Source organism: Equus quagga, chromosome 2 (genome assembly GCF_021613505.1).
Source record: "Equus quagga isolate Etosha38 chromosome 2, UCLA_HA_Equagga_1.0, whole genome shotgun sequence".
NCBI classification, from domain to species: Eukaryota; Metazoa; Chordata; class Mammalia; order Perissodactyla; family Equidae; genus Equus; species Equus quagga.
The window spans coordinates 118,939,630-118,965,771 of NC_060268.1; the positions used below are offsets into that span (position 1 = coordinate 118,939,630).

General features: G+C 53.6%; 1 protein-coding gene across 7 annotated transcripts in view; it reads right to left on the minus strand.

Annotated features, from left to right (window-relative positions):
- ZMIZ1 (zinc finger MIZ-type containing 1) overlaps nt 1-26,142 on the minus strand; it is a 236,780-nt gene that overhangs the window by 73,277 nt on the left and 137,361 nt on the right. For all 7 annotated transcript variants that reach the window (XM_046654623.1, XM_046654622.1, XM_046654626.1 and 4 more), the window contains one exon: nt 22,951-23,056. In XM_046654623.1, the coding sequence (XP_046510579.1) occupies nt 22,951-23,056 (106 nt within the window). The remainder of the gene's footprint in view (nt 1-22,950; nt 23,057-26,142) is intronic.

Genomic DNA, 26,142 nt, shown 5'->3' on the forward strand with positions numbered 1-26,142 from the left:
TAGTTCAAAAGCCTAGGGCCCAAAGAAGTCTGCTCCACTCCCTGGGCGCCTGCCTGGATAAGGATCTACAGGAAAGGGGCCTAGACAAAGCTGCTCTCCACCTCTGTGTACAGACACTCTGTAAGCTCTCCGAGTGATCTTGGTGAGGGGGGCGCAGCCCAGAAGAATGACTTGGGAGGCAGAAGAAAGGGAGAGCTGCGGCCCGGCACCCTGGCTCCTTGATGAATGCCCGCGAGTGCTCGGGAAGCCTGATGTGGGGATCAACAGCGGGTGGCCTTTTTTGTGGGTGTTCCAACTCCTGCCGTGGGCCCTGGTGAGGAGGAGCCGCCAATAAATCACAGCAGCGGGGAAGGAGCTCGCTCCAGAGGGCGCACGGGAGGGAGGGTGCTCTGGTAGCCTGTCATGCAGAACCTACCTCTGCAGGACCAGCTGGGCCCTGGGGGGGAGGAGACAGCTTCAATCAAGTCTGGGGTGCAGGAGAAGCCTCTTCCAGGGCTCCCCAGCTCAACTACAGAGGGCTGGGCCTCCTGTATCCTGTCCCAGCCCAGGCCAGTAAGGGGAAAAGGGGGAAAGCCACCTAGGATGAAGGTCCCTCAAGGGTGGAAAGTGGCTCCACCCCCAGGCTTCCAGGCTGAGGGCTGGGTTGTCTCCTGTGCTAGGCTTCCTGTGGTGGGAGGCCTGAGGGCTTATAAAAGCCATGCTCCCTCCACTGAGACTGAAGAGAGGCATAACCATGAACTCAAGAGGTTACTCTTCTGGGCACTCACTTCTGAGTCACAGAGCTAGGTCTTCCTCCAGCAGGGCTTGCTGATTCAGCAGGTCTCAGCAAGGATCTCTGTGATTCAGAGATGTCACCCATGCAGGCTCAAGTGCTCAGAGAGGGAGTGAAGACTAGAGGGCGGGCCCTGGGGGGTGTCCATGTGAATGTGACAGGTGTATCTTCAGGCCCTGGGGGCTGCCTGTACCTCCACCTTCACAGGACTGGTCCTTCTCAGAACATATGGAAGGGAGTGCAGGACACAGAGTGCGTTCAATAAAGAAACACACACCTCCTGGAAGTAGCTGTCTCACTGCCAGCTCAGCTGCCTCGGGAAGGCTCAAGCAGCTATACTGGGCCTGAGTCCTGTGCATGGGCTCTGCCTCCAGGGACCTTCTTCTGGAGTTTCTGCCCACCTCTGAGGAGTCAAGGCACAAACTTCCTTTTGATAACACTGTTCCCTCTGCCCCCTTTCCCTTTGCTCCTTGGCTCTGGTCAACCTCAATTCTACACGTACAGTCTTAAAGAAGGAAGGAACCCTTGAGGTTAAGCTCCCAGTCAATGCAGGTGTCCCTGACACACAAGGGCACAGCAAGAGGGCACACTCTCACTTCTGACACAGAGCTAGGAGCCCCAAGCTGGATCCAGGCCTCTCCTCTGTCCATACTAATGCAGAGCTCAGGGTGACAAGGTGCTTCCTGGTTGCCAGGCATGGTTCAAGGCCCTTTCCAAAAGTGTCAACAGGCCCTCCTCACCGACAGCCCTCTCTGATAAAGTGTGATTATTATTCCCACTCTACAGAGAATAACCCTGAAGCAGAGAGGTTTAGACAACTTGCTAAAGGATTTAAACTACTCAGCAATCTGGCTCCAAAGTCTGTACCTGTAACTGTCATACTATATTCCCAAGATGGGACTCCAGGGCCTAGAGGAGAGTGACCGTCAGGGTCACACAGCAAGTTAGAGCTGTGTCCCCCGATTCTTGTTTTATATTCTTTCCAGCACACAACATTACATATACTGAAATACTTCCTTTCTTTGTGTTTCTTTTTCATGTTTAGCATCTGTGCAACTGTAAGCATCCGCCTATCATTTTGGGTTAGCCAGGGCTCTACCTGAGGGGCGACTGGGGACATGGTGGAGAATGAGACCCCCTGGCTCCTCCTCTTGTCATTGCACTCCACCTCCCTTCATGGATTTATCCCCAAGAAGGGCCCTCATCCCAGTCTTAGACCACTTTCCCACAAGTCTGCATTTGGCTTCTGCCCAAATCTTATAATCACTTCATTAGGAACACAAAACCAACCCCTGCCCCACCCCCCCACCCAGCACCTCCGAGAAGCCCTACAACCGCAAGGTCATTGAGGATCTAGGAAAGCCTCCTGCAGGCTGGAGGAGGAGAGAGGATGGGGAATGGAACCCAAGAACCAGGCAAAAAATGGTCACTCAGGTGGCTTCCGTCTTCAAGAGCTGCCTGCCCCTCCACCTGCTCAGCTGGAAAGGCAGCCGCCCCCCCAGGCTGTCTGCCCATGCCACTGGGATGGCCACAGCCTCTCAGCCACCAGGATGTCTCATGGGCAGAGAAGCCAGAAAGCAGAAACTGGCCACGTCCCCACTAGCTGAGGAGCTGTGGAGGGAGGGGACATGCCTGGATTTAGAGACCGAGGCTCAGGAAACAATTACTGACTAGCTGGTGGCCCTGGACAAGTCACTTAGACTTCCTGAGCCACCACCTCCTTCGCAAAATGGGAGTGAGGCCACCTACACCAAGGAGGACCAAAAGAGATAACAGTGATTATTCTCGACAGGCTGAGAGGCTGCGGTCTTGTGGGTTGAACTGTGTACCCCTCAAAAAGATGTGAAAGTCCTAACCCCTAGTACCTACGAATGTGACCTTATTTGAAAATAGGCCTTTGCAGATGATTAGGGTGGCCCTAATCCCACGTGACTGGTGTCTTTATAAAAAGGGGACACAGAGACAGACACTCATGAGGGAGAACGCCGTATGAAGACTGGAGTTATACTGCCACAGGCCAGGGAAATACCAGAAGCTGGGAGAGAGGCCTGGGACACGTCCTCCCCTGGTGCCTTCAGAGGCAGCACGGGCCTGTGACGTGACCCACTGATCTCAGACTTCTGGCCTGTACCACTAAGACAGTGTGTTCCTGTGATTAAGCCACCTGTCTCCGGGCCTTTGTTATGGCATTCCTGGCAAACTGACACACACGGCGATGCCATGAAAACCCAAGCTGCAGCAACTTGCTCCTCTGCTTCAATCCCGTCCTCAGTGGCTCCAGCTCAGTCAGTGCACAAACCCACAGGGCCCTGCCTGACCTCCCTGACCTCACCTCCTTGCAGTCTCCGTCTGGTTTACTCTGCTCCAGCCTCACTGCCCTTCTGGCTGCAGACACCCCAGATGCCCACTCAGGGTTTGCCAGGCTGGTTCTTCTCCAGGTGGCTAGGCCTGCTTCTCACCTCCTGCAGGCTTTCATCCTGGTGACGCCTTCTTGGGGAAGCCTTCCTCAGCCACATGGCCCAATCACTTGGCAGCCCCTCCCGGCACTTCCTACCACTCTCCTGACGGTGCTTTCTCCTTCACATTTATGACTGGTGTATTTCAATTACTTCTCCTTAGTGCTGCCTCCCTTACTAGAAGGCAAGCTCTGTGTCAATAGTAGCTTTTGTCTGTTTTATGTGTTATATCGAGAATATCTAAAATATGCTAGGCAGATGTGTGATATTTGCTGTATGAATGAAACAAGGACCAGCTGCCTGAAGGAGTGAGTGAGTCTAGGCGAGTAGTGCCCTGTCCCTCTGCCCGCTGGCCCAGACACGAGGTCCCCAACCTGCCCACCTGCCCTCTGGAAGAATGTGGACTGTTTCTTGGCGGAGGCAGCCTGTTCAGACAGGAAGCTCAGGCTGGCCAACAAAGGGACTGCCGGAGGTGGTGGGGAGCTCAACACCCAGGCCTCTAATGAATCTCTTCCCATTGATTTCTGGAGTTGCCTTTGAAGGGAAGGGAGGGCCAAGGCAGCTCAAATGTCCGTGCCTCAGCAGTCCTGGGGTTTTTTGCTTCTCCCAGGACACAGCTTTGACAGGGGGCTTCTGGAGAGCCCCCGGGTTGGACTGACATAAACTCCCTGCAGTTGGAAAGGCAATTTCCCTTCCTGCTGGAGTTGTCTGCCTGTCTGTCTGCCTGGCTGTGTGGCACAACTCCCCATCTGGGCTGGGGCAGCCAAATTCTATTCATGATGCTCCCCAGACAAAGACTCATGCTGGCCCCAGGAGGACGCTGTCCACTTTGTAGAGAAGGACATGAGGCTCAGATGGGGAAAGATTTAAAGCCATAGACACACTCTGTCCCAAGGCTGGGGGGCTGGCAGGACTGACTGCCGGCTGCCTCAGCAGCCATCCAACCCCAGTGTGCCCTTAAACCTGTGTGGCCCATTCCATCCAGCCCTTGTTCCTCCAGAGCCACTACTGCCCATTTGGAACCACCAACTCATTGCCATTGGAGAAAAAGAGCCCCCAGTTTTATTTTTCAAGTGAGGAAACTGAGGCTCAGAGAGAGGCCAGGGTTTCCTCCAGTCAGCAAATTAGCGAGAAAGTGAGGTGTAGACCCAGGACTCCTGGCTTGTTCCACAGCCCTAAGCCATCTCTCCCAGTGCTGAGTTCTCACCAAACTGTGATGTCAAGGGCATGCTCTCCAAACTGTAAAGTACTAGACAGATATGAGGGCTTACTATTCTAAAGGGCTCCTGTTCATCAACTGTCTCTTCCATGAGCTGGTGGGAGTTGGATGGGGAGGGTCTGCCCCACTGTTTTTCCTACTCCTCACAGGGAGGTTGGGGGCCAGACCCTGGACCTTTCAGCTCCTTTCCTCATCCACAGTGGGAGGCACACACATCAAGAAGATGGGTAGAGGCCTTTGATTTGGGCTCAAAAGAAGCAAGGAGCTTCTGACAAGTCAGGGTTGCCCGGGTGTGGTAGTGATCGCTGTGTGTAAGCTGAGGATAGAGAGCTGCAGAGGGGATCCATAAGCAGGCTTACGGCTTCTGAGGCCCAGCCTGGGCAGCAGGAACAGGGCACAGGCCATGGGCATCACCGAGAGTCGCCGTCCACCCTTCCCTGCACACACGGCACAATTCCACTCCAGCAGTCTCTTGTCTAGACAAGAGCCTCCAAACTCTTTTCTCTGCCTCTGGCCCCTAAGTCCCTCTTCTCCTGCTGAGGCTTTCTAAAAGGCAAATCTGACCACATCACTCCCTTGTCTAAAACCTTCCCCCAGGGCCAGCCCAGTGGCGCAGTGGTTAAGTGCCCATGTTCCGCTTTGGCGGTCCGGGGTTTGCCCGTATGGATCCTGGATGCGGACCTGGCACCGCTTGGCACGCGATGCTGTGGTAGGCGTCCCACATATAAAGTAGAGGAAGCTGGGCACAGATGTTAGCTCAGGGCCAGTCTTCCTCAGCAAAAAGAGGAGAATTGGCAGCAGATGTTAGCTTAGGGCTAACTGCCCTAAAAAAAAACAAAAACAAAAACATTGATCTCCCTTGCCCAAACAAAACAAAAAAAAAGGAAAAATAAATATTAATAAAATAGCATAATATTTAAAAAAAATAAAAAATAAAACCTTCCCCAGCTCCCCAGTGCTGTCAGCATCAAGTCCAAGTTGGAGCTCCTTAGATTAACATTCAAGGCCCTGGAAGTCTCACATGTGGTCTCCGGGAGAGCCCTTCTGCTCCCCTCGACCTGGTTTCCTCCTGTCTGGATGTTTCCAGCAAGTCCTTTAAAGGCATTTATAAACCCTGGTTTGCTCAACTGTACTGAGCAATCAGCCTTGGGGATCTCAACCCTGAGGGCGCTATGATTTGGGGCCAAGTAGTGCTGCTTCTTCCCCACCTCAGTTTCCCCATCTGGGATGTAGGCAATATTCTGGGATGCATGGTAGGAAGGCACAGCCCTGGGAAGCAAGCCAGTGCTCCTGCGGCTCCCCGTGAGCAAAGGGAGCCCATGCGCCCCTCGGGCCCCAGGCAGACCTGGGAGTGAGCTGTGTAATTGAATTTGGCCTAATTACCTAATTGCGCTAAGGAACAAGTACTGACAGAGGCCTCAGGGTGGGGGATAGTTGGAAGCCAGGAGCCAAGAGGCAGCTTCTAGATTCCTTAGGCATTCAGGGAAGCAGTGCTGGGCACCAGCACCTTCATAGCCCTTAACCTTTTGGTCACTTGAACCCTGGGAGGCAGATGGTACTGTTCCCACTCTACACATGAAGAAACTGAGGCTCAGAGAGAAGCATCTTGCACGGGGACAGAAGTCAAAAGAATTAGAGAAGAAATTCGAACCACATTCCTTCTGCATCTGGGGCCTTTGCACATGCTGTTCCCTCTGCCTGGAATGCCTCCCTTCAGCCCCCTCTCTGAGCAGATTTTCTCCTTGGAGCCTTCTTGCAAGGGTCATTTCCTTAAGAAAGCCTTCTCTAGGCTCCCAGACTCATGGTCCCTCTCACCTGCCCTTTGTAGAACCTATCATAATGATTACACCATTGTGGGAGGGTATTTATTGCAAATCTGTCCTCTCCATCAAGCCTCAAGCTCCTGGAGAGTAAGGACCACATGTGCCTCACTCCTGCTATGTCCAGGCATCCAGCATAGGCTTGAGACACTGTGGTGCTCAATAAATGTTTGCTTAATGAATGGATGAATAACCTCTAAATTCTGTTTTTTTCCAGACACAGTCTGCTGGTTTCCTGCCATCACTAGCCTGGGCCTCGGGGGGTCTCATCTGTAAGGAGCATTGCACCGGGGCTATGCCCAGAGTCCCTCAGAGCTGCATGGGAGCCAGAGGGATGCTGCAGGGCAGAGACAACCTCCAGACATATTGGCCTCAAGGATGGGAGACAGGAGGTCCGTGCTGTGAGGCCCTGAGCTGGAGGCTTCAGATATGAGGTCCCACTGTTGGGAGGCAAAGGGACAGGCCCAGGGTCACTCAGCCTGCAAATAACCAGAACTGGAAGCCAGGACTGCCTGAGCCTGGGACCTTGCCTCATTGCCCCTCACCATGCTGTCATCAAATGACAGAGCAAATGAACTAGGCTAACTTACAGAAGGACAAGTACTTTAATCCAAAGAAAATCATGTGAGTAGTGGAATTTCAGGTCTCATGAAACGAGGCAGGAGAGAGATGATTAGATTCCTCCACAAAGGCAGCTGCCCACTGGGCTAACCCACAAGGCGGCCCAGCTCCTGGGATGCAGCCAGGCCTCCATTCCTCCAGGACTTGGGGGTCGTCGAGCCTCCTTCCTCCTTCTGGGAGGCAGTGCTACTTGGTACCCAAGTGTACAGATCTGGAGAAGGACTGCTTGGGTCTAATTCTAGCCCTGCTACTTATTAGCTGTCTGGGCTTGAGCAAGTAATTAACTTCTCTGAGTCTCAGTTTCTTCTAAATATTTTTGTAAAGATGAAAGGAGAGAATAGACATGCAGTATTTTGCCCAGTGTTTAGAACATGGTAAGGACTCAGTAAAAATTAACTCCTAAATTGATCAGGAGTAGAATAACGGTAATATTAGAAGCAACAGGATAGTAGGAGTAATAGCAATATCAGTAAGGATAGCTGTTGTTGGAGTAACAGTACTAGTAGTAGTAATGGGAAGAGTATCAGTGGTGAGTATTGTATCATGCCAGTCCCACTCCTGGTATGCTGAGGGATGCTGGAAAGATTGCTCCCTCCCTCTGGGCCAGCTATCCTCAGATAAAAATAGGGGGTTGGGCCAGGGGATCCCGAAAGGCTTCCGCACTCTGCATTCACATCAGAGCCTAACAGTAGCAATAAAACAATACTACTTACTATTTACACTTGGTACTTACTATATACCTGTGTACTCTACAAGGGCACTGTCTTCCTGCCTCCCCTTTCCTCTCCACACACAGTGTCCTCCTCCCTGACCCAGCTTTCTTCCTCTCACACCTGATTTCACTGGGTAGGGTAGTATCCGCCCACCTGTTTTGCCTCAGTTGCTGGGATGTGGCAAATGGATACTGAGTTTGCATGCAGGGCACAGATCCCCACATCATCCCAGCTAATCCTCAACACCTCATCACAACAACCCCATGGAGGAGGTATGGTTAGCCCCATTTCCCGATGCCACAGCTAAGGCTCAGAGAGGCTTATGTCAGTTACCTAAAGTCACACAGCTTGAAAACAGGGGAGTAGGAGGCAAGCCTCCACAGCTGGACATTTGCCATGTCATGCAGGTGATTCCCACACCTCTAAGGGTCCTCTGTCCCCCTCAACCCGGCCACCCTGGACTCTTCAGTACCAACCCTCCCCTCCTAACACAGCACAAGGTGTCATTCCGTATTCAATGAAGATGATACAGTCCCTTATACTCCACAGATGAACCCTTCTTCCTCCCATCAGTCACAGGCCCATCTGTCCCTGTCTTGGTCCTCAATGATTTAAGTCCCATGTCTCTTCTGGCCACCTGCGAGCTGGCCCTCAGTCACAGCTGGACTGGCCAGCACTGGGACTTAAATAAAAGGTGGTTGATGATTGAAAACCACAGAGATGGGGCCGGCCTGGTGGAATAGTGGTTAAGTTTGCGTGCTCTGCTTCGGCGGCCTGGGGTTTGCCAGTTCGGATCCTGGGTGCGGAAATGGCACTGCTTGGCAAGCCATGCTGTGGCAGGCATCCCACATATAAAGCAGAGGAAGATGGGCAGAGATGTTAACTCAGGGCCAGTCTTCCTCAGCAGAAAGAGGAGGATTGACAGCGGATGTTAGCTCAGGGCTAATCTTCCTCAAAAAAAAAAAAAAACCCTCAGATTTCTCGCAGCATTGGAAGCTCTGGCAGTTGTGGGTGTGTGTCTCACGGCCTCAGGTGGGCCCTGCACGGTGGCTGCTCGATGGGGGTGCTGGGCTCTCCAATCCCCAGTCCCCCTCTAATCTTCCACCTGCATGCCATTGCTCGTTGTATCACCGCCTGGCTGCACGGACATGCGGTGACACCAAGCTGAGGCAGCCCCTTCCGCACAAGGAGGGGGCCTGGGACCCAGACCCTGAAGCTTAGTCTTGGCTGGCCCAGGGCACCAGCGCCTCTGAGGACCTGGCCCCTGGGGCCACCTCTCACTCCCTATATTCTCCCTTCAGAGGGGCCGCACCTTTCTTCTCCTCTTTTGTTTTTCTCCTCCCACAGTTCTCTCTCCATTTGGGGTGGGAGGAGAAGAACCAGATGCAAAAAGCCCCGTCCCCAGGGGGTGGGTGCGCCAGCCTCTCCCTGGAGACCACCAAGGAGGAGCTGCTTCCAAAGGGCTCACAGCCAAGTGAATGGGGCCTCTGCCTGCTTCCCAGGGCTCAGCTTCCCCACGGAGCTCAACAGCACACCAATTTCCCGCCGTCTGCATGGGGAGGGCGAATTCCCATTTTCTCTCTTCCAAGTCCCTTTTGCACAGATGTAGGCCTTTCACACATGCGGGCCCCTTGCCTCTTGGCCTCCCGGCAGACACTTAATTGGGAGGAAGTGATTCTAAACATCTGGGGCACACATCTGAGAGAGGGCTCAAGACCACACGGAGCCGGGAGGAAATGGGAATACATGCAATTATGTCACTTCCTCGGCTGAGGGTGCTCAGGAGGGGGCAGTGCTGAACAGCAGCAAGCATTTCTGGGGGTGTAGCCCAGGGCCGGAGCTGGGCAGGACCAGGACTGGTGCACTGTGGGCAGTGAGCCTAGGGCGTAGAGGAAGAGGCTGCAAGTGACTCCTGGGAAGAGCTGAGCTGCAGCCAGTGGAATCAGTGATGCATGGAGCTGCTGTCCCAAGGGGAAAGGGGGAGACAAAGGAAATGAAGGAGAGAGGAAAGGGAGAGCGAAGGAGAGCAAGGAGAAGAGGAGAAAAAGGAAAGGAGAGAGGGAGAGGGAGAAGAAAGGAGGGAGGCGGAGAGAGGAAGAGGGGATGGAGGAGAGAAAGAGGGAGAGGGAGAGAGGGAAAGAGAGAGAGGACAGAGAGGCAGAGGACTATCGGACTCAGCTCAGAGAGGCCTCAGGCTTCCAGGCAGCCGTGCTTCGCTGGCAGCCCACCAGGAGAGCAGCATGCCCTGACAGGTGCATTGTGGAGGCAGATGACCCAGTTCTGATCTCGGCCCAGCCACTCCCCAGCTCTGTGACCCTGGCCGTGGACTTCACTTTTCTGAGCCTCAGTTTCCCCATCTGGAAAAGGGGACAGCAGCTCTCCTTCCTGGGCTGTTGTAAGAGTCAAGGGACTCACCTCCCTGAAGTGACGGCAGAGCGTGGCTATCTCTGACTGTCCCTCATTTTTCCAGCCCTGTTTGGTTTGTGAGCTTCCTGCTGGAAGAGGCTGGCTCCAGGAGGTTCCACATTCTCTCCTCTCAGCTTCCTCTGTTGCTGATGTGGGTCTGTTGACACTGTGTTTTTCCTAAGCGTGTCCTGGTCTGTGAGCTCCTTGAGGGTACAGACGATCTCTAGGGTTACTCAAGTGCCAGTCACAAGGTCTGCATATAATAGGTACCCATGCACATTTGTGGAAGGGCTGAATTTAGCTTATCCTTTGCACTGAGTTTCTGCTGTCATTATAATTATGTGCCTGTTTGCAAGGCAGATTCCTAATTCCACCCCCCCAACCCCCAGCCCCGGTAATTCCTGTTTCCTGCCCAAAACAATAGTGGCTCTTCATCTCAACCAGGTGGGACTGGGTCCTTCGGAATTCCCTACAGGAGGCCAGCCTAAACAAGCCAGGAAATGTGCCTAGGAATATAATGAAGCATCTGTTAAGACCTCTTCAAGGAAAGTCATTGGCCAGAATTGCCAAGCTCTGGGGTCTGTTTCTCTCTGAGCCCAGAAGAGCATGGCCAAGGTGATGATGCTTCCTTTCAGCCACCTGCCTGGCTGCCACCCTGTCCCCAGTGAGGGGAATTACCACCTTGCAGAGCTTCCACTGCAAAACACAAACACCTGGTTGCCTGGGCAGCACCTTGCCAGGGTGGCATGATCCAGATGGTCCCTTGAGAAGCAGCTGGGTTGCCATGGAAACGGAATTGCTGCTGCTCTAGCCAGGAAACCTGGATTCTAGATCCACTGGACCCCAAGCTTAAAACAGTGAAATGATTCGCATAAAGTCACACAACAAGTAGGATGCAGAGCCTGTACTGCAATTCAGGACTTAATAATCAGAAGAATTATGTACAAAGCCCTTCTGAGATGCCGGCTTGTGTTAAGTACTTTGTACCCATCATTTCCTGAGAGGCTGGGAGATGTGGCTTGGGTCACATATGGCATGGAAGTGACGGAGCAGAGCCAAGCCCAGGTCAGCCTGATGCTGAAGCCTGAGCTTGACCCTCTGTCCCATGCTGCCCCTACTCTGGTTTCCAGATCTTGGCTCTGTATGTCCAGAGATCAGCTCTATCCCAGAAGCTAGCGGGACCTGACCTGAGGGCATCTCAAAGCGTAGAGGTGAGGAGGGCTGGGAGACTGCAGGCTGAGACCCACAGTTCCCAGGACCTGGCCCCTCCTGAGCCCTCACTCTGCTGTGCACGCTGACTCGGGAAGCTTATGAGGGGCAAGAGGGCAGGGGTCTGCTGGCCAGGATCTTTCTCCCCGGCCCTGCTTGCCAGATGGGCCCTGGGACACTGACAATGAGCCTGATCCCAGAAAGAGAAGGCACAACGAGGGAGGAGAAGAAGCATGCACTTGGAGTTGGGCAGGTGTTGGTCCACACCCCTCCTACCCCATTCTCTTCCTTCTGTCCTTCTCCTCTTCAGTCTCAACCATCCAAATATCCATCCATTCAGAGCTGTCCACCCACTCATCCCTTGCTTTCCTACACGAAGGAATTGAGTTACTTTGGGCAAGTGAATAAATATCTTTGTGCGTCAATTTTCCCACCTATAAAATGGGTTGGTCATTGTTTGGATCAGTGCTGATGTTCATACACTATCCAGCACAGTACTAACATGAAGCAGGAACTTAATAAATGGGCCTTTAAATGTTACTTTCTCTCTTGAAAGAATTTTGGGAGGGGGTGCAGGATGACTTGGTGAGACAGAGGCCCTCAAACGTCCCCAGACAAAGGCACAGACAGGGTGCTGCTGGCCCTGTCCAGTATTTCTCAGCCTGCTCTTTACTCTCCACTGCTGCAGGCTGCCTGCCTGCCCTCCTGGGAGCCAGCCTCCTCTTCCTGGGGGAAAGGAGGTGTGCTCTTAACCCCATGGGAGTCTGTGCTGTCTTGGAGACAGCTGCAGGCTTCTGGCCTGGGGGCCTCAGGAAGGGGCTGTTCCCCACCTGAGTTAACAGGCTCTCCCACTCATCTCCTACCCACTTGGAGGTGGGTGTGGTTGACAATTACCTCGGCCTTACCCATGCATATAGGTTCCATATTTTCTAGAGCCCCAAACATGACACAGGGTCAGGACAGGGTTTGGGGCTACCTCCATGTATGAGAGGCATCCCAAGAAAGTCTGAATGCCAACATGTTGGAATAAGATTACTAACACGTATATAGCACTTACTATACGCCAGGCTTCGTTCAAAGCACTATATGTACATTAACTCACTTAATGCCTATGATGTAGGCATTATTATTATTCCCTCTTATCAAATGAGGCAAGCATGGAACAGAGAGGTTAAGTGAGGCTTTTCTAAGGTCACACAGCTGGCAAGTGGAGGACTGGGTGGGATTCACACCCAAGCAGGCTGCTGCAGAATTCATACTTTTAACTACTACTCCTCTCTGTGAAATAGCTGAATAGTTTTTGGGAAAAATATTTGAAATTGGGGCTGACCAGGAAATTGTGATAATAGCAGCTGATGTGTCAAATGCTGCCTCTGTGCCCGGCTCTCTGCTACTCACCGTCTGTGGACAGTGAGTGTTGGACAAGCTCAAAGATGGGAGGGGTTCAACCTCCCAGCCAGGACAGATCATTGTCAAATACTTAATACTTCCCCTGGCATGCACGTCAGGTGATCTTGGCCAGCTCTCCTGAGTGATTAAGAAGTCTTTCCCATGACTTCATTTCAACCTGCTCGTAGAGAGTAGGGGACAGCCTTTGGCTTCAGGGTCAGATATTCTTGTTTAGATCACAATTCTGGCTCTTTTTAGACAAGTGGCCTTGGTCAGATTACTCAATCTTCCTGAACCCGTTTCCCTATCTGTGAAATGGAGTAGGCATGGGCCTGGGGCCATCATGGGATAAGTGAGTTCATGGATGCTCCACACGGTGTCTGGGATGGAGAAAATACTGACCAAATACTTGCTATCATCATGACTGAAAGGAGCCATAAATCAAATGTTTTCCTAATCCAGATGCCTGCCCTGGCCCTGTAAATCTAAATAAGCAAGCCTGGGGGTACCTGCACGGCTGTTAATTCCCATCTGTTTAACCCAGAAGGTGTTCACAGGAGTTGGCTGGTAGCTGAGGGGTTAAGTTCTGCGCTCTGCTTTGGGCTCCTCGGTTTGCTGGTTCAGATCCTGGGTGCGGACATGGCCCCACTCATCAGGCCATGCAGAGCACATGCGTCCCACAGAGCACAGCCAGAAGGAGCTACAACTGGAATATACAACTATGTACTGGGGCTTTGGGGAGAAAAAAAGAAAAGAAAAGGGAAAACAAAGAAGGTATTCACAAGGCTGTGGCTTGCAATGCTTGCTTACAAAGTTCCATGACCACCTCACCCACTTTCTGCCAAGCCCCTGCTCTATTTCCCTCTCAGCCCCTTGAATCCCCCCAAAATCCCTCCTCAGGAGTGAGAACGCTAAGCTCCATCTTAAAACCAAAGCTCTGCCTTCCTTAATCCTCTTACCTGGCTCTTTCCTCTGCAGAATTAATTGCTGCCGATGGCTTTATTAACTTCTTGGGCAGCCATGGCATCTTCAGGGCACCATGGGGCAGTGGGGCTGTTTTGGCAGAAACTTTATCTCAGATGCACTTGGAGCTGAGTGGTGGAAGGCAGAACTGGCTGCAGGGTGACAACCCTGGTGCCCGTAGGGTGATAACTCTGTGCCCTGCATCTCCCTGGCGGCTGGGCACTCCTTGGGGGAAACCTGCAGAGAAGCAGGGCGAGCCAGAGCTCTCGTCCCACTTCTGCCCTGCTGAGGCCCCCTCCCCACCCCTCACAGCCTCAGTCTCCTCCTCTTCAAGTGAGAATAAGCCTGCCTTGGGGATTTTGTGGGGCTGGACAAGGAAGGCCGTGCAGAGGGCTGTGTTTGTGGGTGGGATTACTGCCATTTCTCACTATTGCACGGGAGCATTCATTTACTTGAAACCCCGAGAGCAGGGACTGTGCGTGGTGCATTTATGGAGCCCCTAGGCTTAGTGCGGAGTGGGCCTGGCACAAGAACCCCTTGCCCTGAAAATTCCTGTTTAGTATTTTTTATCTTGAGAGGCATTCTCACACCCATGACCTCATCATTCTTCCTGTAGCCATGAAGGTAGAGAAATGGTGTAGATGCACTGGACTGTGGAGGAAATTGATGCTGGGTAGGGCCCGGCCTGCCCAGGGGAGACGGAGGTAGAGAGCAGCACCCAGGCCCCTGTGGCCTCCTCAAGGCTGCACTCTTTGACTGAGGTACCCTCAAGTGTGGGCTAGGGGTGTGGCCCCAAGACGGCTTAGGTGGTCACAGACCCAGTGACAAAACCACTGCCATGTCAGCTCTCTTCCCACGTTCGAGACATTGCTATTTCAAGGAAGACAGTCTCAGCTCCCTGGATCCCCATCTCCCCTTCTAACTGGCAGAGAGCTGGCCCGGGCTCTAGCTATGAGAAGGCACCTGAAGCTAAACCCAGACAAAGGGCTTGGTCTTTATTTTGACAGTTAGTTTCTAAATGTGACAAGGGAGACTGGTCTGCCAGTTATAGCAGCAATATAAGACATAAAGTTTCCTTTTAAAATTCCCATCTTGAAGTCAAAATAAGTGAGGAACAATATGAAGAATATAATCCTAATATGAATGGGACTGGAATATGGCAGGGATGATGAGGACGGGATGCAAATGACAGAAATTGGGAAAGAGCCTTATTGCCTTATCACTCCCTCTGCTTACCGCCTGCACCACATCTCTGCCTGGCGTCCTTGCCGAGCACCCACGCCCCGACCCTCAGCCGCCCTCAACCCCTCATTGGTGCCAGATGCTCAGTAAATACCTCCTCGTCCCTGACTCTCAGGCTGATGGAGGGCGCGTTCACCAGTCTCCCAGGGCTCCCCGGCAGGTCCCCGCAGCAGCTATCTTGCTGAACAACATGCTTTTCATCGACCTCCTGCCCCTCCTGTCTCATTTCCCCACTGCTCTACTCATGTTTTCAGGGATCCTCCTAAATAAATCACTTGCCCTGGAATCTCTGTTGCAGGGTCTGCACCTGGGGGACCCAAATTCAGACCCACATCATTTGATGGAGGCACCTCCTTCAGCCTCGCCTTTCCCACCAGGAGCCTCATTAATCGCTCCCCTCCCTTGCAGACCACTGTCTCAGCCACACAGAGTTAACCATGGGGCTCCAGCCTAGGGTTGTGAGGGTCCAGCTAAGAGAAGCAGCCCCATCTCGAGAGGGCTCTGCATTGCCCGTCAGGGTCTCACCCTCTGAGCCCCCTGCCATGGGCTGATGCCTTCATCCTCCCACCTGCTCTCATTTGGACAGGCCTGGAAAGCAGATACCCACCAGCTGGGCCTCAGGCAGCCGTATCCTTGCACAGCCCGGCTCTGTTGGGGAGGCAGTGACGAGCTGGTCCCACAGAAGAGCACAGACAGAAGAGGAGCCTCCCACGGAGCCCTTGGAGACCCAGAGAGGCAGGCTGGGGAAGCGGCGGAGCCAGCCTGGGCAACCGTGCTCCTGTCTCACCTACCCCTCCCAGCTCCAGCCCAACTCCAAAGGAACCCACAAAGACCATTACTGCTTCCGCTTAAAAACAGAGTCTGTGCTCCCTGTAGAAAAGGCAGGAAATAAAGACAGGCTCATCCCCCAGCTAGATAGGCCCATTATCTGTAAATTGACATTTTGGTATATCTCCTCCTGTTTTCTGTCTCCTGCGCCTAAAAAAATGTACAGTTTGTTTTTGCAACTGGTTGAAGTCATACCGAACATACCATTTTGTTACTCTTCTAAGAAAATTACCATTATGTCATAAGCATTTCCACATAGTAATAATTCTTGGGAGAACTCGTTTTTAACAGCTGCAGAGCGGCCGTTGAAATACTCAGCTCCCTTTTCTAGGGCCTTGAAGCTGTTTCCAAACCTGCCCCCTCACTGTTTACTCCGGACACCCAGGGGTCGTTGCAGCACCCCTCCCAATTCCTTAGCCTGGGAATGTTGTGTCCACAAACCTTCTGTCACGTGGGCTCCTCCCTACTGTTCTTTCTCTCCAAGAGCAGAGTGAGGCCACTGGATCCCAGACCTCAACCCTCAAGGAGCTGGGGGAGGAGAGGGGAGCCAGGAGCCACAGTGCAGGACAAGCTACCCCACCTGCTCACTCAAGGTCATGCAGAAGGGGGACGGCTCCCTGTTCTTCGGATCTGTCTGGAGGTCCAAGTCCTACTTCTAGCACCAGAAGCCATGTAACCTGGGTCTATCTCTTCCCTGTTGGAGCCTCAGTTTCCTCCTCTATAAAATGGGTGTGTGGGTAAGGGTTCCAGTGGGCTCTTCCACAGCAATGAATCAGCGGGAGGTGAGCGCGTGAACGGGTTTCGTCCTTTAAACAGAGCTGACCGCAAGTCGGTTCCCAGGGGCCTGATGATGAAATCCAGGGCCCTTTTCTGAGTAGGAGCTGACCTGGAGCCCAGAGGCGGTGAGCAGGAGGAAGCCAAATCCCAACCTCATCCCAGCTCTGCTGAGCTCAGATGTGGGCGTGGGGGCTGGCTCCAGGAGGAAGTCTGTCCTGGGCCTTGACAAGGCACCCAGCTGGATGGCCTGGCATTTCAAGCATGAGGGCCCGCCTGCTCTCTCTGGGGGAGCCAGCAAACGTTAACAAATCCCCTGCATTTGCACCCACCCTGCTGTTCGCTGGACAGCCTCGAGCCGTTTTTCACACAGAACTGCACACAGCTTTGTCTTAGAGAGACAGATCTGGCAGGGTGTCCCTGAATGAGGCCATTTGTCCTCCCCAGTGATGGTGACGATGACGGGAAGGCGGCTGTGTACTCTGGGGTAGAGAGAGGCTGGGGGGAGGGGTGCATGAAAGTGGAAGTAAGAGCCAGGCCTCCAAGAGAAGCTAGGAATGTCCCCACCACCGTGGAGGTCTGAGAGCCCCCCATTCCACAAGGTGGGAGCAAGAAGGATTGTTTCCAAAGACAGAGCAAAATGGTTAATGACTTGCCTTCTCCTGCTTAAGGGGTCCTGAGTAGACGTGTGTCCCATTCCAACCCTCTGACACGGTGGGACACTCAGCACAGGGCTCCCCAGGTTTGGGGTCTGTTTCTGAGCCCTGGGATTGCTGCACAAGTTGCTGCAGAGGCTCCCTGGGATTGAAGGCTCTAAAGAGGGACCCAGCCTCTCCCGAGCCCCTCCTGTGTGGACCACAGGCCACAGACCAAGAGGGGCAAGGCAGGGGCCCCATGACCTTTCTGATTCATCACTTCCCAGCCTGGCCGGCGGCCCAGGGCACGTCTCAGTTCCCTTTCCATGGTCAGCTGTCAGCTCCTCTGGGGGCTGTCAGCACATCAGAGAAACCAGACCAAGCAGGTGTTTGTCGACACACAGCAAGTGATCCACTCTGCTTGGGTTTTCACTCCTGGTCTCACGGCTCATGCTGCTGGATTGTGATATGAGGGTGTGCTTAGAACAGAGAACAGAAACACACATGTCCACAGGGCCCAGCGGGTTTCCAAATGCGGAAAACACTTGAAGTGTCAGACAATGGGGGTAGCACAGCATTCGTCTGAGGGGTCAGCCACCACCCAGTCAGTCATGGGTGTGGGTCCAAGGTTCCCATTCAATGGAAGCCAGGCACTTGACTTGACAGTGCAACTTCCCAAAGAGCAAATGTTGACACCTAATGTACATTTTAAAAAACCACTGAACAGTCAGACCTCAGATATCCGTGGGCCACATCCAGCCCACATGTGGGTGATTGACATCCACTCTCCACTGCTCATCCCTAAGGAAGGCTGGCCTCCCCTCCTCGGAGGTCTCAGGGGCTGCCTCTTCCAGCCCTGACCTCTCTTCTGAGTTCTCTGGTCCCTTCTGCAAATGCCTGCTGGTCGCTTCTCCCAGGATTCCCCTGGGATGCCCTGGCATCTCCCATACCTGTTGCTCTCTCCACATTTTCCACTCTGCCAACAGCACTGTGCCTCTCCTCTCCCAGATGAGAGCCCAGAGCCATCACTGACCCACCTCAAGGGAGACAGGAGGGGCTCTCTGCGGGGCTCTGCCCTGCCTTGCTGTGGCCTGAGGCAGGGCTCCCCTTCTCTGGGCCCTGGGCCCCCCACCCCCTGGATTCTGGCATTCCCTATTCTATTGTTTTAACATGCCACTGGGCTGCTCACAGGGGTCAGCTGCAGGAACACAGAATCATCCAAGCGTGGATAGTAGCTGAGGCACGTAGAGGACTCTTGGGGACCTTGGACATGGCGACTGCCTGGTGCTTGGCACCCACACAGCCAGCAGGCATGGGCCTGCTTGGTGCCGAGGAGGCTGACATTTCAGCGCTGGCTGCCAAGTTGCTGAGGGCTGGCACGCAGTGGCAGGTGGGGGTGGGGTGGGCGTGCTGCAGCTCGGGGGATGAGGGGAGGCACGAGGCAGGTGACCTTCTGTGCGGAGGCAGGGGAGGGAGAGCTGGCCCCCAAGGACCTTCCCGATGAGGAGGATCCTGATGGGGTATGCGCGTGTGCGCGTGCGAGCATGCAGGCTACAGGCTGCACCAGAACAAAGAGCTGGGGGCTGGGTATCTGAGGGGCCCACGTGGAGACGCCTGGCTGGGTGGTTTGCTGCAGTGTCTGCTCTGCGCTCATGCTCTGTCTCTGTCTCTCTTACAGATACACACACACACACGCACACACACACACACACGTGCACGCGCTCCACAGCACTGCCCCCAGGCCTGAGCTCCTGCTCCAGAGCCCGCTAGTGCGGGTGCACACAGCCCAGCCCAGCTCCCTGCCATCTCTCCTGACAAAGCACCGAGCCTGGTGATCTCATCCCATGTCTGGCCCCAGCTTGGCCTCCTGACAAGAGACAGACAGGGGGATGGAGCGGGAGAAGGGGTGGGGAGACTGAGGGGGAGAAGGGGAGAAACACCCACAGGCACACACACACAGACATGGTCACCACCACATACACACACATACACGCACACAGCTCCTTGACACACACACACGTTCCCCCCACAGACACAGACACAGACACATGCACACACACCACACAGGGCGAAAGTCTGAGAGGCAGCAGGGAAGGGAAAGACAGACAGAGACAGACACACAACCTCAAAGGCCCTCAGAGAGATAGGAGAGGGTGAGACTGGGAAGGTAATCACAAGCCAGTCAGACAGAGTGGGAGCCCAGACCGAGACGGAAAGACAGGAGGGTGGAGAGGCAACACAGGCCTGCTGCAGGAGCTCTGAGGACAGCCCATGTTCTAGAACTGCAGAGGCCTGGCTGGGCCTAACTGTGGCCAGTGTGGCCACTACACACACACATCTGAGGCCACAGGGACCATCACAGTTGCACCCAGAGGTGGGGCTATGGAAGGTGCATACAACCATCCACAGACCTCAGGGAGAGACAGCAGTGGGAAACAGCTGTGGTGGGGCAGAAAGCGCCTTAGAGAGGTTGGGAATCACGCAGGGAAAAGACAGACAGAGCCGAGGAGGCAGGCTGGGCAGCAGCATGTACGCGGCATCCACTGCTGTCAGGTGTTGGCCAGGCCCTCACTTCCACGATTAGGGACTCATTTAATCTGCACAGGCAGCCTGTGAGACGGGCACATAATCCTTCTTTACAGCTCAGGCCACAGCTCTGGGAGGTGGGCAAACTGGCGAAATAGGGGCCAGTGCTGGAGCTGCCTCTGGAACTTGGGTCATTGCTCTGCTCCCGTGGCCTCCACCCCTCTCCTGGTCCAGCCTGCTCCCGGCAGGCACTTTATCTCACCAATGAAACCAGCAGTTGAAGTCTTCCCCTTCAGACCGGCGCCCTGCCTTCCCAGGAGATGGGCCAAGCAGGGGGATAGCTGGGATCCTGAGAGCCGTGAGGCCCATACTTCTCAAGAGGGTGGGGGTGGCCTGTGAAAGGTGGTTAGTCACGGCTATTGGTGCTGATGAGGGTTTGACCACCGATAAGGGAATTCAAGTGATAGCTAAGCCACAGGCATTGCTGGGCCTCAGTGTTCTCAGCTGCAGAATGGGTACTGAGAACTCACCTCAGGGCCTAGGGCATATCACGTGACTTAATAGACACAATACATGAGAAAGAGCTCTATAAACTGTAAAGAGCTGTGCACAGCTGGGGGTTCAGATGGAAGAAAGAACAAATCCTTTGTTTCAGGAGAAGTGATGCTGGAAATACCACTTAGAGGAGAGTAGGCTGTGCTGGAGAGACTTGAGTGAGGTGAAGGGCGCTCTGGAATGGAGTGGCTGCCCAGCTCCCGCTCCAGAAGAACAGGGGCCTCCTAAGTCTAGGTCCCCAACCAGCCTCAGAGTCAGCTGTGACGGAATGGACAGAGCCTTAGGCCTGGAGTCAGGAGGCCATGAGTTCAAGTCCCAGCTCTATCATTTATGAGCTGTGTGATAACAGGTAAGTCACAAGACCTCTCTGAGCTTCAATTTCCTCACCCATAAATGTAGATAATACCCTGTGTCTCACAAAGCTGGGCATTGCAGCAAATATGAGAAGGCACTCAGCACACGCCAGCAGGGGCATGAGACCCCCCAAGGGAGGGCTGCATAGGGACCTGACCCTCTCCTCCCCACTGGGGAGCAGCTGGGGCTTCTGAGACAGTGTATCCTTCTGTTCCTCTCCTGTCACTCTGGCCACGCTTCCCCTGTCCTGGCTTTGCTTCTGACACATGCCCTGGATTCATCCCTTTCTCTCCACTCCAGAGGAAGCAGAACCTTCCTGGTCCAGCAGCCATCCTGATGTCCCCAGCAATCTGTCAACCGACTCTCTGCATCCTCCCCCCAATGCCCCTGCAATCTGTTCTTCTTTTGTGGCTGGAGCGATCTTTGCAAAATGAGAATTTGGCCATGTTCTGGTTACTCTTAGGACAAAGACCACAATTCTCAAGACAGGTGCTGTGTGTCTAACCGCTGCTGACTTCTGCCTCTGGGCTCGTCCTGGGACCACTGCCTTTCTTTTAGTTCTGCTAAAAAGCCGTGCTCCTTTCTACCTCAAGGCCTTTGCACAGGCTGTTCCCTCTACCTGGGAAGAAGCTCTTCCTCCTTTTCTTCACCTATTCAACTCTTACTCAACTTTTGGGTCTTGGGGAAGCCTTCTCCTACCCCCAAGTGGTCTTATGGCATCCCTGACTTTTCCTTCACTGCACTTATCACAGCTCAAATTTACACACATGCACACGCACACACATACACTTGTGGTTATTTGATCAACGTTTTCCTCTCCCTCTAGACCAGAGGTCAGGAAACTATTGCCTATCACCCGCTTTCATAAAGAGGTTTTGTTGGAGCAAGCCCCCTCATTTGTTTACATACTGCCTACATTTGCTTTCGCATGGCCTGCAAGGCTGAAACTATTTACTATCTGGCCCTTTACAGAAAGATGTTGCCGACCCTGCGCTAGGCTGTAATTTTCCCGAGGCGGGGCCATGTCTGTTTTACTCCTTATCATAACCCAGCCCTGGCAGGGTGCCTGCACAGGGCGGGCGCTTGCAGAGACGTTGATGGATACGTTTTCTGGATAAGTAGCCATTTTTACCTTGTCAAAATTGTATTGACGTAAGTTATTATTAAAACTGCAGATTCCATCAGGAATAGATGTCACTTAGGAGATTCCAAGACCATTTTCTGGCAAACATTTCAATGCAACAGTGAAATCCCAACAGAGGCTGGCACGTCAAGGATCTCAGAGGAGCTATTGGCTAACAAGACCTTCACACACCTTTTATGAGCCACCCGCAGTCAGTACACACAGACTGGGAACATACGTGGAAGGGAGTGCAAACCCACATTCAAGAGATTATGGGCTGAGCAGATTTAGGAAAACACATCATCCTTTAGACAATTTCATTAAGGCTGTTTCTATATATACTCCAAAGAACTGATAGACGAATTCAGAGAAAACGTCCATTTTATTGTTATACAGAGGAAATTGATTTTTTCTTTTTCAATGAATTGTTCTGACTTGATAAAAAATGCTAACAACATCTAGACACTGTGCTTGGCACCGTATCCTAGAACCTAACGACCCCGGCAAGGTAGGTCTCATTGTCATTCCTACCTTCCCAGGGAGACAAACTGAGGCTCAGAGACCACGCTCAGCAAGTGGCAGGGCTGAACTGTCACAGGGCTATGAGAGTTCAAACTTACCCGGCACCCCCTGCTTTTAAGCAAGGTCATGAGGATGGTGGGAAATGTACAGCTGTATCTTGAGTGTGCTCACAGCCCTCACAGACAGAAAGCTGCCTGGTACCCTCCATGGCCTCTGTTTAATATGGGGTCAGGAGGTCCCCTGTAGTGACAAAGTTGCCATGGAGAATACTACACAGAGCAGGCTTTTAGAACTCTGAATGTACTGATTCATTTTTATTTTAATTTGTGTTTTATTTTAAATAAAATTTTTTTGAATGAAAACAGTGGAGTGTCAGGGTTAAGGATGCCAACTCTGGAGTACAGGCCTGGGCTTAAATCCCAGCTCTGCCACTTTGCAGCTGTGTGACTTGGGGAAATCTCTTCAACTTCTCTGAGCCTCAGTTTCCTTGTCTGTAAAATAGGGATGATCACATCACAGTGCTTATGCCAACAGGTCATTGTGGTGAAGAAATGAGACGACGCCCGTCTCCCATTAGCCTGTTGTTGGGTGTGGTGTGTCTTGGGCCCCTCTCCGGCCCTGAGGTAAGAACACTTCCTGAAATGGTGGACAAGCCCCACTTGTGGCCTTCAGAGCCCGGTGGAGGAGCTGCTGCTCCTGGGAGCCTCCTGCCACACCTGGACGAACCGAGGTGCCAGCCGGCAGGGGTGGTGGACAGCCCTGGGTTAGAGTTTGGTTCCCTCTCACCTCCTATGACATCTGTGAGCCCCCAGAGGGCACCTACCGGCAGACTTTGGAGTGAACTTGTCTCGGTTCGCGGCACACACAGCCAGCAGTCTGTAGCCGAGGTCCAGGTCGAACCCTTGCTGCGCTGCCACCCGACTGACCACCTGCCGGCAAGAGGGGGAGGAAGGGCAGGGTGAGTCACTGCCGGAAGCAGGCCTCTGAGTCCAGAGTGATGGATGTGCCCATCTTATAGGTGGGCAGGCTAAGTCAGGTCCCCAAGATCAGGCAGAGCTGGATTCACACTGTGCCTTGTCAGTCACTCAGCAAACACTGATAAGGACCTCCTCTGTGCTGGGCCCTGGGATCCCGGCCCCTGTCCTCAGGGTTTCCAGTCTGGTGGTGGGCCTGACCCAAGTCCAGGCCTTGCCGCTTTCAAGGGCTCAAATTTGGCCACATTCTAGAAGTTGGCTGGGGATGCTGTACCACCATGTTTTGGACAGCCCCAGGCCAGGGTCTCTGCTCCACCAGGGCAGCTCTTCAAGCTCCCTTCCAAGTCCCTGGACCCCAGGAAGTCTCCCAAGCCCACTGACCTCCTGCAGCTACCCTGGTGGGGCTCTCGCTATCCTCACTATTCCAGGCACAGTCCCCACCCAGCGGCATTGGCCCCTCCTGAGTCAGAATCTGCACCTAAGGAGAGGACTGATTTAGGACACGCTGTTCCCGTAGAGCTTTGGCTCAGAGCTGCCTATTGGACTGCTAAGGCTTCCCCAGATGGACACGCCTAATGCTCCCCAGTACTCAGCTCCATGCCAAGCGCCCTGCAGCCTCTCAGACTCTAGCCCAGAAACTGCAGGGCTCCTATGCTCGGCCTGGGGCCTTTCTCTAGCACCAAGCACCAGCTCAACATCCAGGAGGCTTCCGGAGGAGCGTCAGTGGAAGTTTGCCAACAGCTGTGTATTTTTGAGGCTGGAGGTCCCACGCATCTCCTGTGAACCTCAGAAGTACAGGCCTGAAGGGGGAGAGGCGAGGGACTGGGAGGGCTGGCAGTCCCTGTGGGGCAGTGTGGGAAGGGTGCTCCTGGGGCCCCATGAATCATTCTGCAGGCTCGCGCCCATCAGGCTGCACTCCTTCACTGCCCGTTCCCAGGTGTCCCATGATGGCCAGATCTGCTCCCTCCTGCCCACCTTCCTCATTTACAGCAGCAAAATTAGGTTTCCTTAGAAGCAAGATGGGCCTTGGAAATGGAGTTGCTTTAGGAAGTAGCTGGGGCAGCCAAGGCTGACTGGGAAAGGAGTGCTCCCAGACGTTAGGCTCATTCTTCTGAGAAGGGAAGACTGTCGTCTGGTCCAGAGACTGCCTGCTCCAGAGGCGCATGGGGGCTCAGGGCATTCAGGCTGCCATGGGGTTGGGTCAGCCCCTGTAGCTATTGAAATAGGTTTATATTTCAGGGGTTCATTACAAGGGCTTTAGGGCTAAAAAAGAGTGGGAAAATCACTAATCAAGGCCAACCCTCTCATTGAGAAAATACAGACATTTGAGGCCCAAAGAGAGTGTTCCATGGTGAGCCAGGGAGAAGCCAGTGGACTCCCCGCTCCCAGGACCACCAGAGCCCCTTGGAACGGGCCCTGCCTCCCCGCCCTATCTCCTGGGAACCCCTCGGCAGGAAGGGAAGAGGACTTTCTCAGGTCAGAAGCTTTGCTCAGTTTCTCCTCTGCAAGCAGAGGCCCCTGACTCAGAAGGCTTCCGCTCTCCCCTCCTCCTTCCCGCCAGCAGTATCTATTCTGTGCTGTGGTCCTCATGGCACCTCCCCTCACCACACACCGTGTTCCAGAGTCTCTGGGCCACCCCAGGACAGGGGAATCCTCACTGTTAGTCTCACTGTCTGAGCAGAAGAACCAAGGCCCCTAATTCTTCATGGCCTGTTGAATATTTCAGGTCTGGTGACAGATACTCTCTGGAGCAAGCAGAAGGATTCTAAAAGGGTCACTTCAGCTCAGATGTTGACTATGGCACCCTCCCTCTTTGGTGGCAGAGCCTTGGGGTGGATGCAAGTGAGCACACACAGTTTGTTTAGACTGGTGCATCAGTGAGGCTGCTGTTTGTAGGAAACTTCAACATGGGCAAGTAGTGTAATGAGAATGCTGGCTCCCAGGTACGAGGGCTAAGTAAAGGCTTTGTAAGCAGTGAAATGCCAAATTCTCACAACAGCTAGGCAGCATTATTATCTCTGTTTTACAGATGAGGAAACTCAGGATGAATAACAGCCCCAGTTACAAAGCTTGTCTGTGAGAGAGTCAGGAGTCGATCCGATCCGGGGTGACAAGCTACAAAGTCTGGGCTCTTTGCATGACAGTGCTTCTTTTTCAGCCCACAGAAGGTTAAGGCCATAACCCCCCTGACCTGCAGGAGAACCCTCAGGCCCTGGGTTGAGGGCAGGAAGGCAAAGGTTCCTCTGTTTGGCCGATACTGGCTAATTCAGTTGCTCTGGTTTAAAAAAACAAACAAAAAACTAGCTAAATGAGCAAGAGAGGCCTGGTGCAGGTACCAGGTCTGTTCTGCAGGCCTGGGTGTGTCTCTTATCACCAAGTCCCCTGAGCCCTAGCATTCAGAAGGGTCACTAGCTCCAACAGCCTCCTTTCACCTTGGCCCAGAGAGGACAGGGCCTTGCTGAAGGTCACACAACACAGGTGTGGCAGAGTGGACTCAGCTAGACCCTGTGACCCAAGGGTGCCTCATATGCACCCCCTGGCTTCCTTTGGCTCAGCCTGAGAAACCTCGGGAAAGTCCTGTCAGGTAGGTCTGGCAGGTGATGAGGAGGGTGGGCTCACCGAGCAGTCTGCTGTGTTTCAGAGAAGGCTTCTCCCACTCCAGTGGGCATGGCGCCCTCAGTGGCCCCTCCGCCACAAAGGCTGGGGTGAGAAGCAGAGGGGCTGCTGTCCTCTGCTGGCTACCCAGGTCCAGCCAGCTCGGCCTAGCCTGCAAGGTGCTCAAGCTGTCCTGCAGGGCCTGGCTATCTGACACCTAGACCCTGGGTCCCAGGGGAACACAAAGGTCAGGAAGTCCAGCCCCTTATGCCACAGAGAGGGAAACTGAAGCCCAGAGATGAGAGAGGGGGCATGCTCAAGGTCATGTGGCTAGTTACGTTAGTCCCATAAAGGGAGTGTGTGGCCCTGAAAAGCCGGGAGGTTCCCGGCCACGAAGCAGGACAGGTTGTCTGGGAGACACTAGAGAATATCCTCTGAGGCAGTCA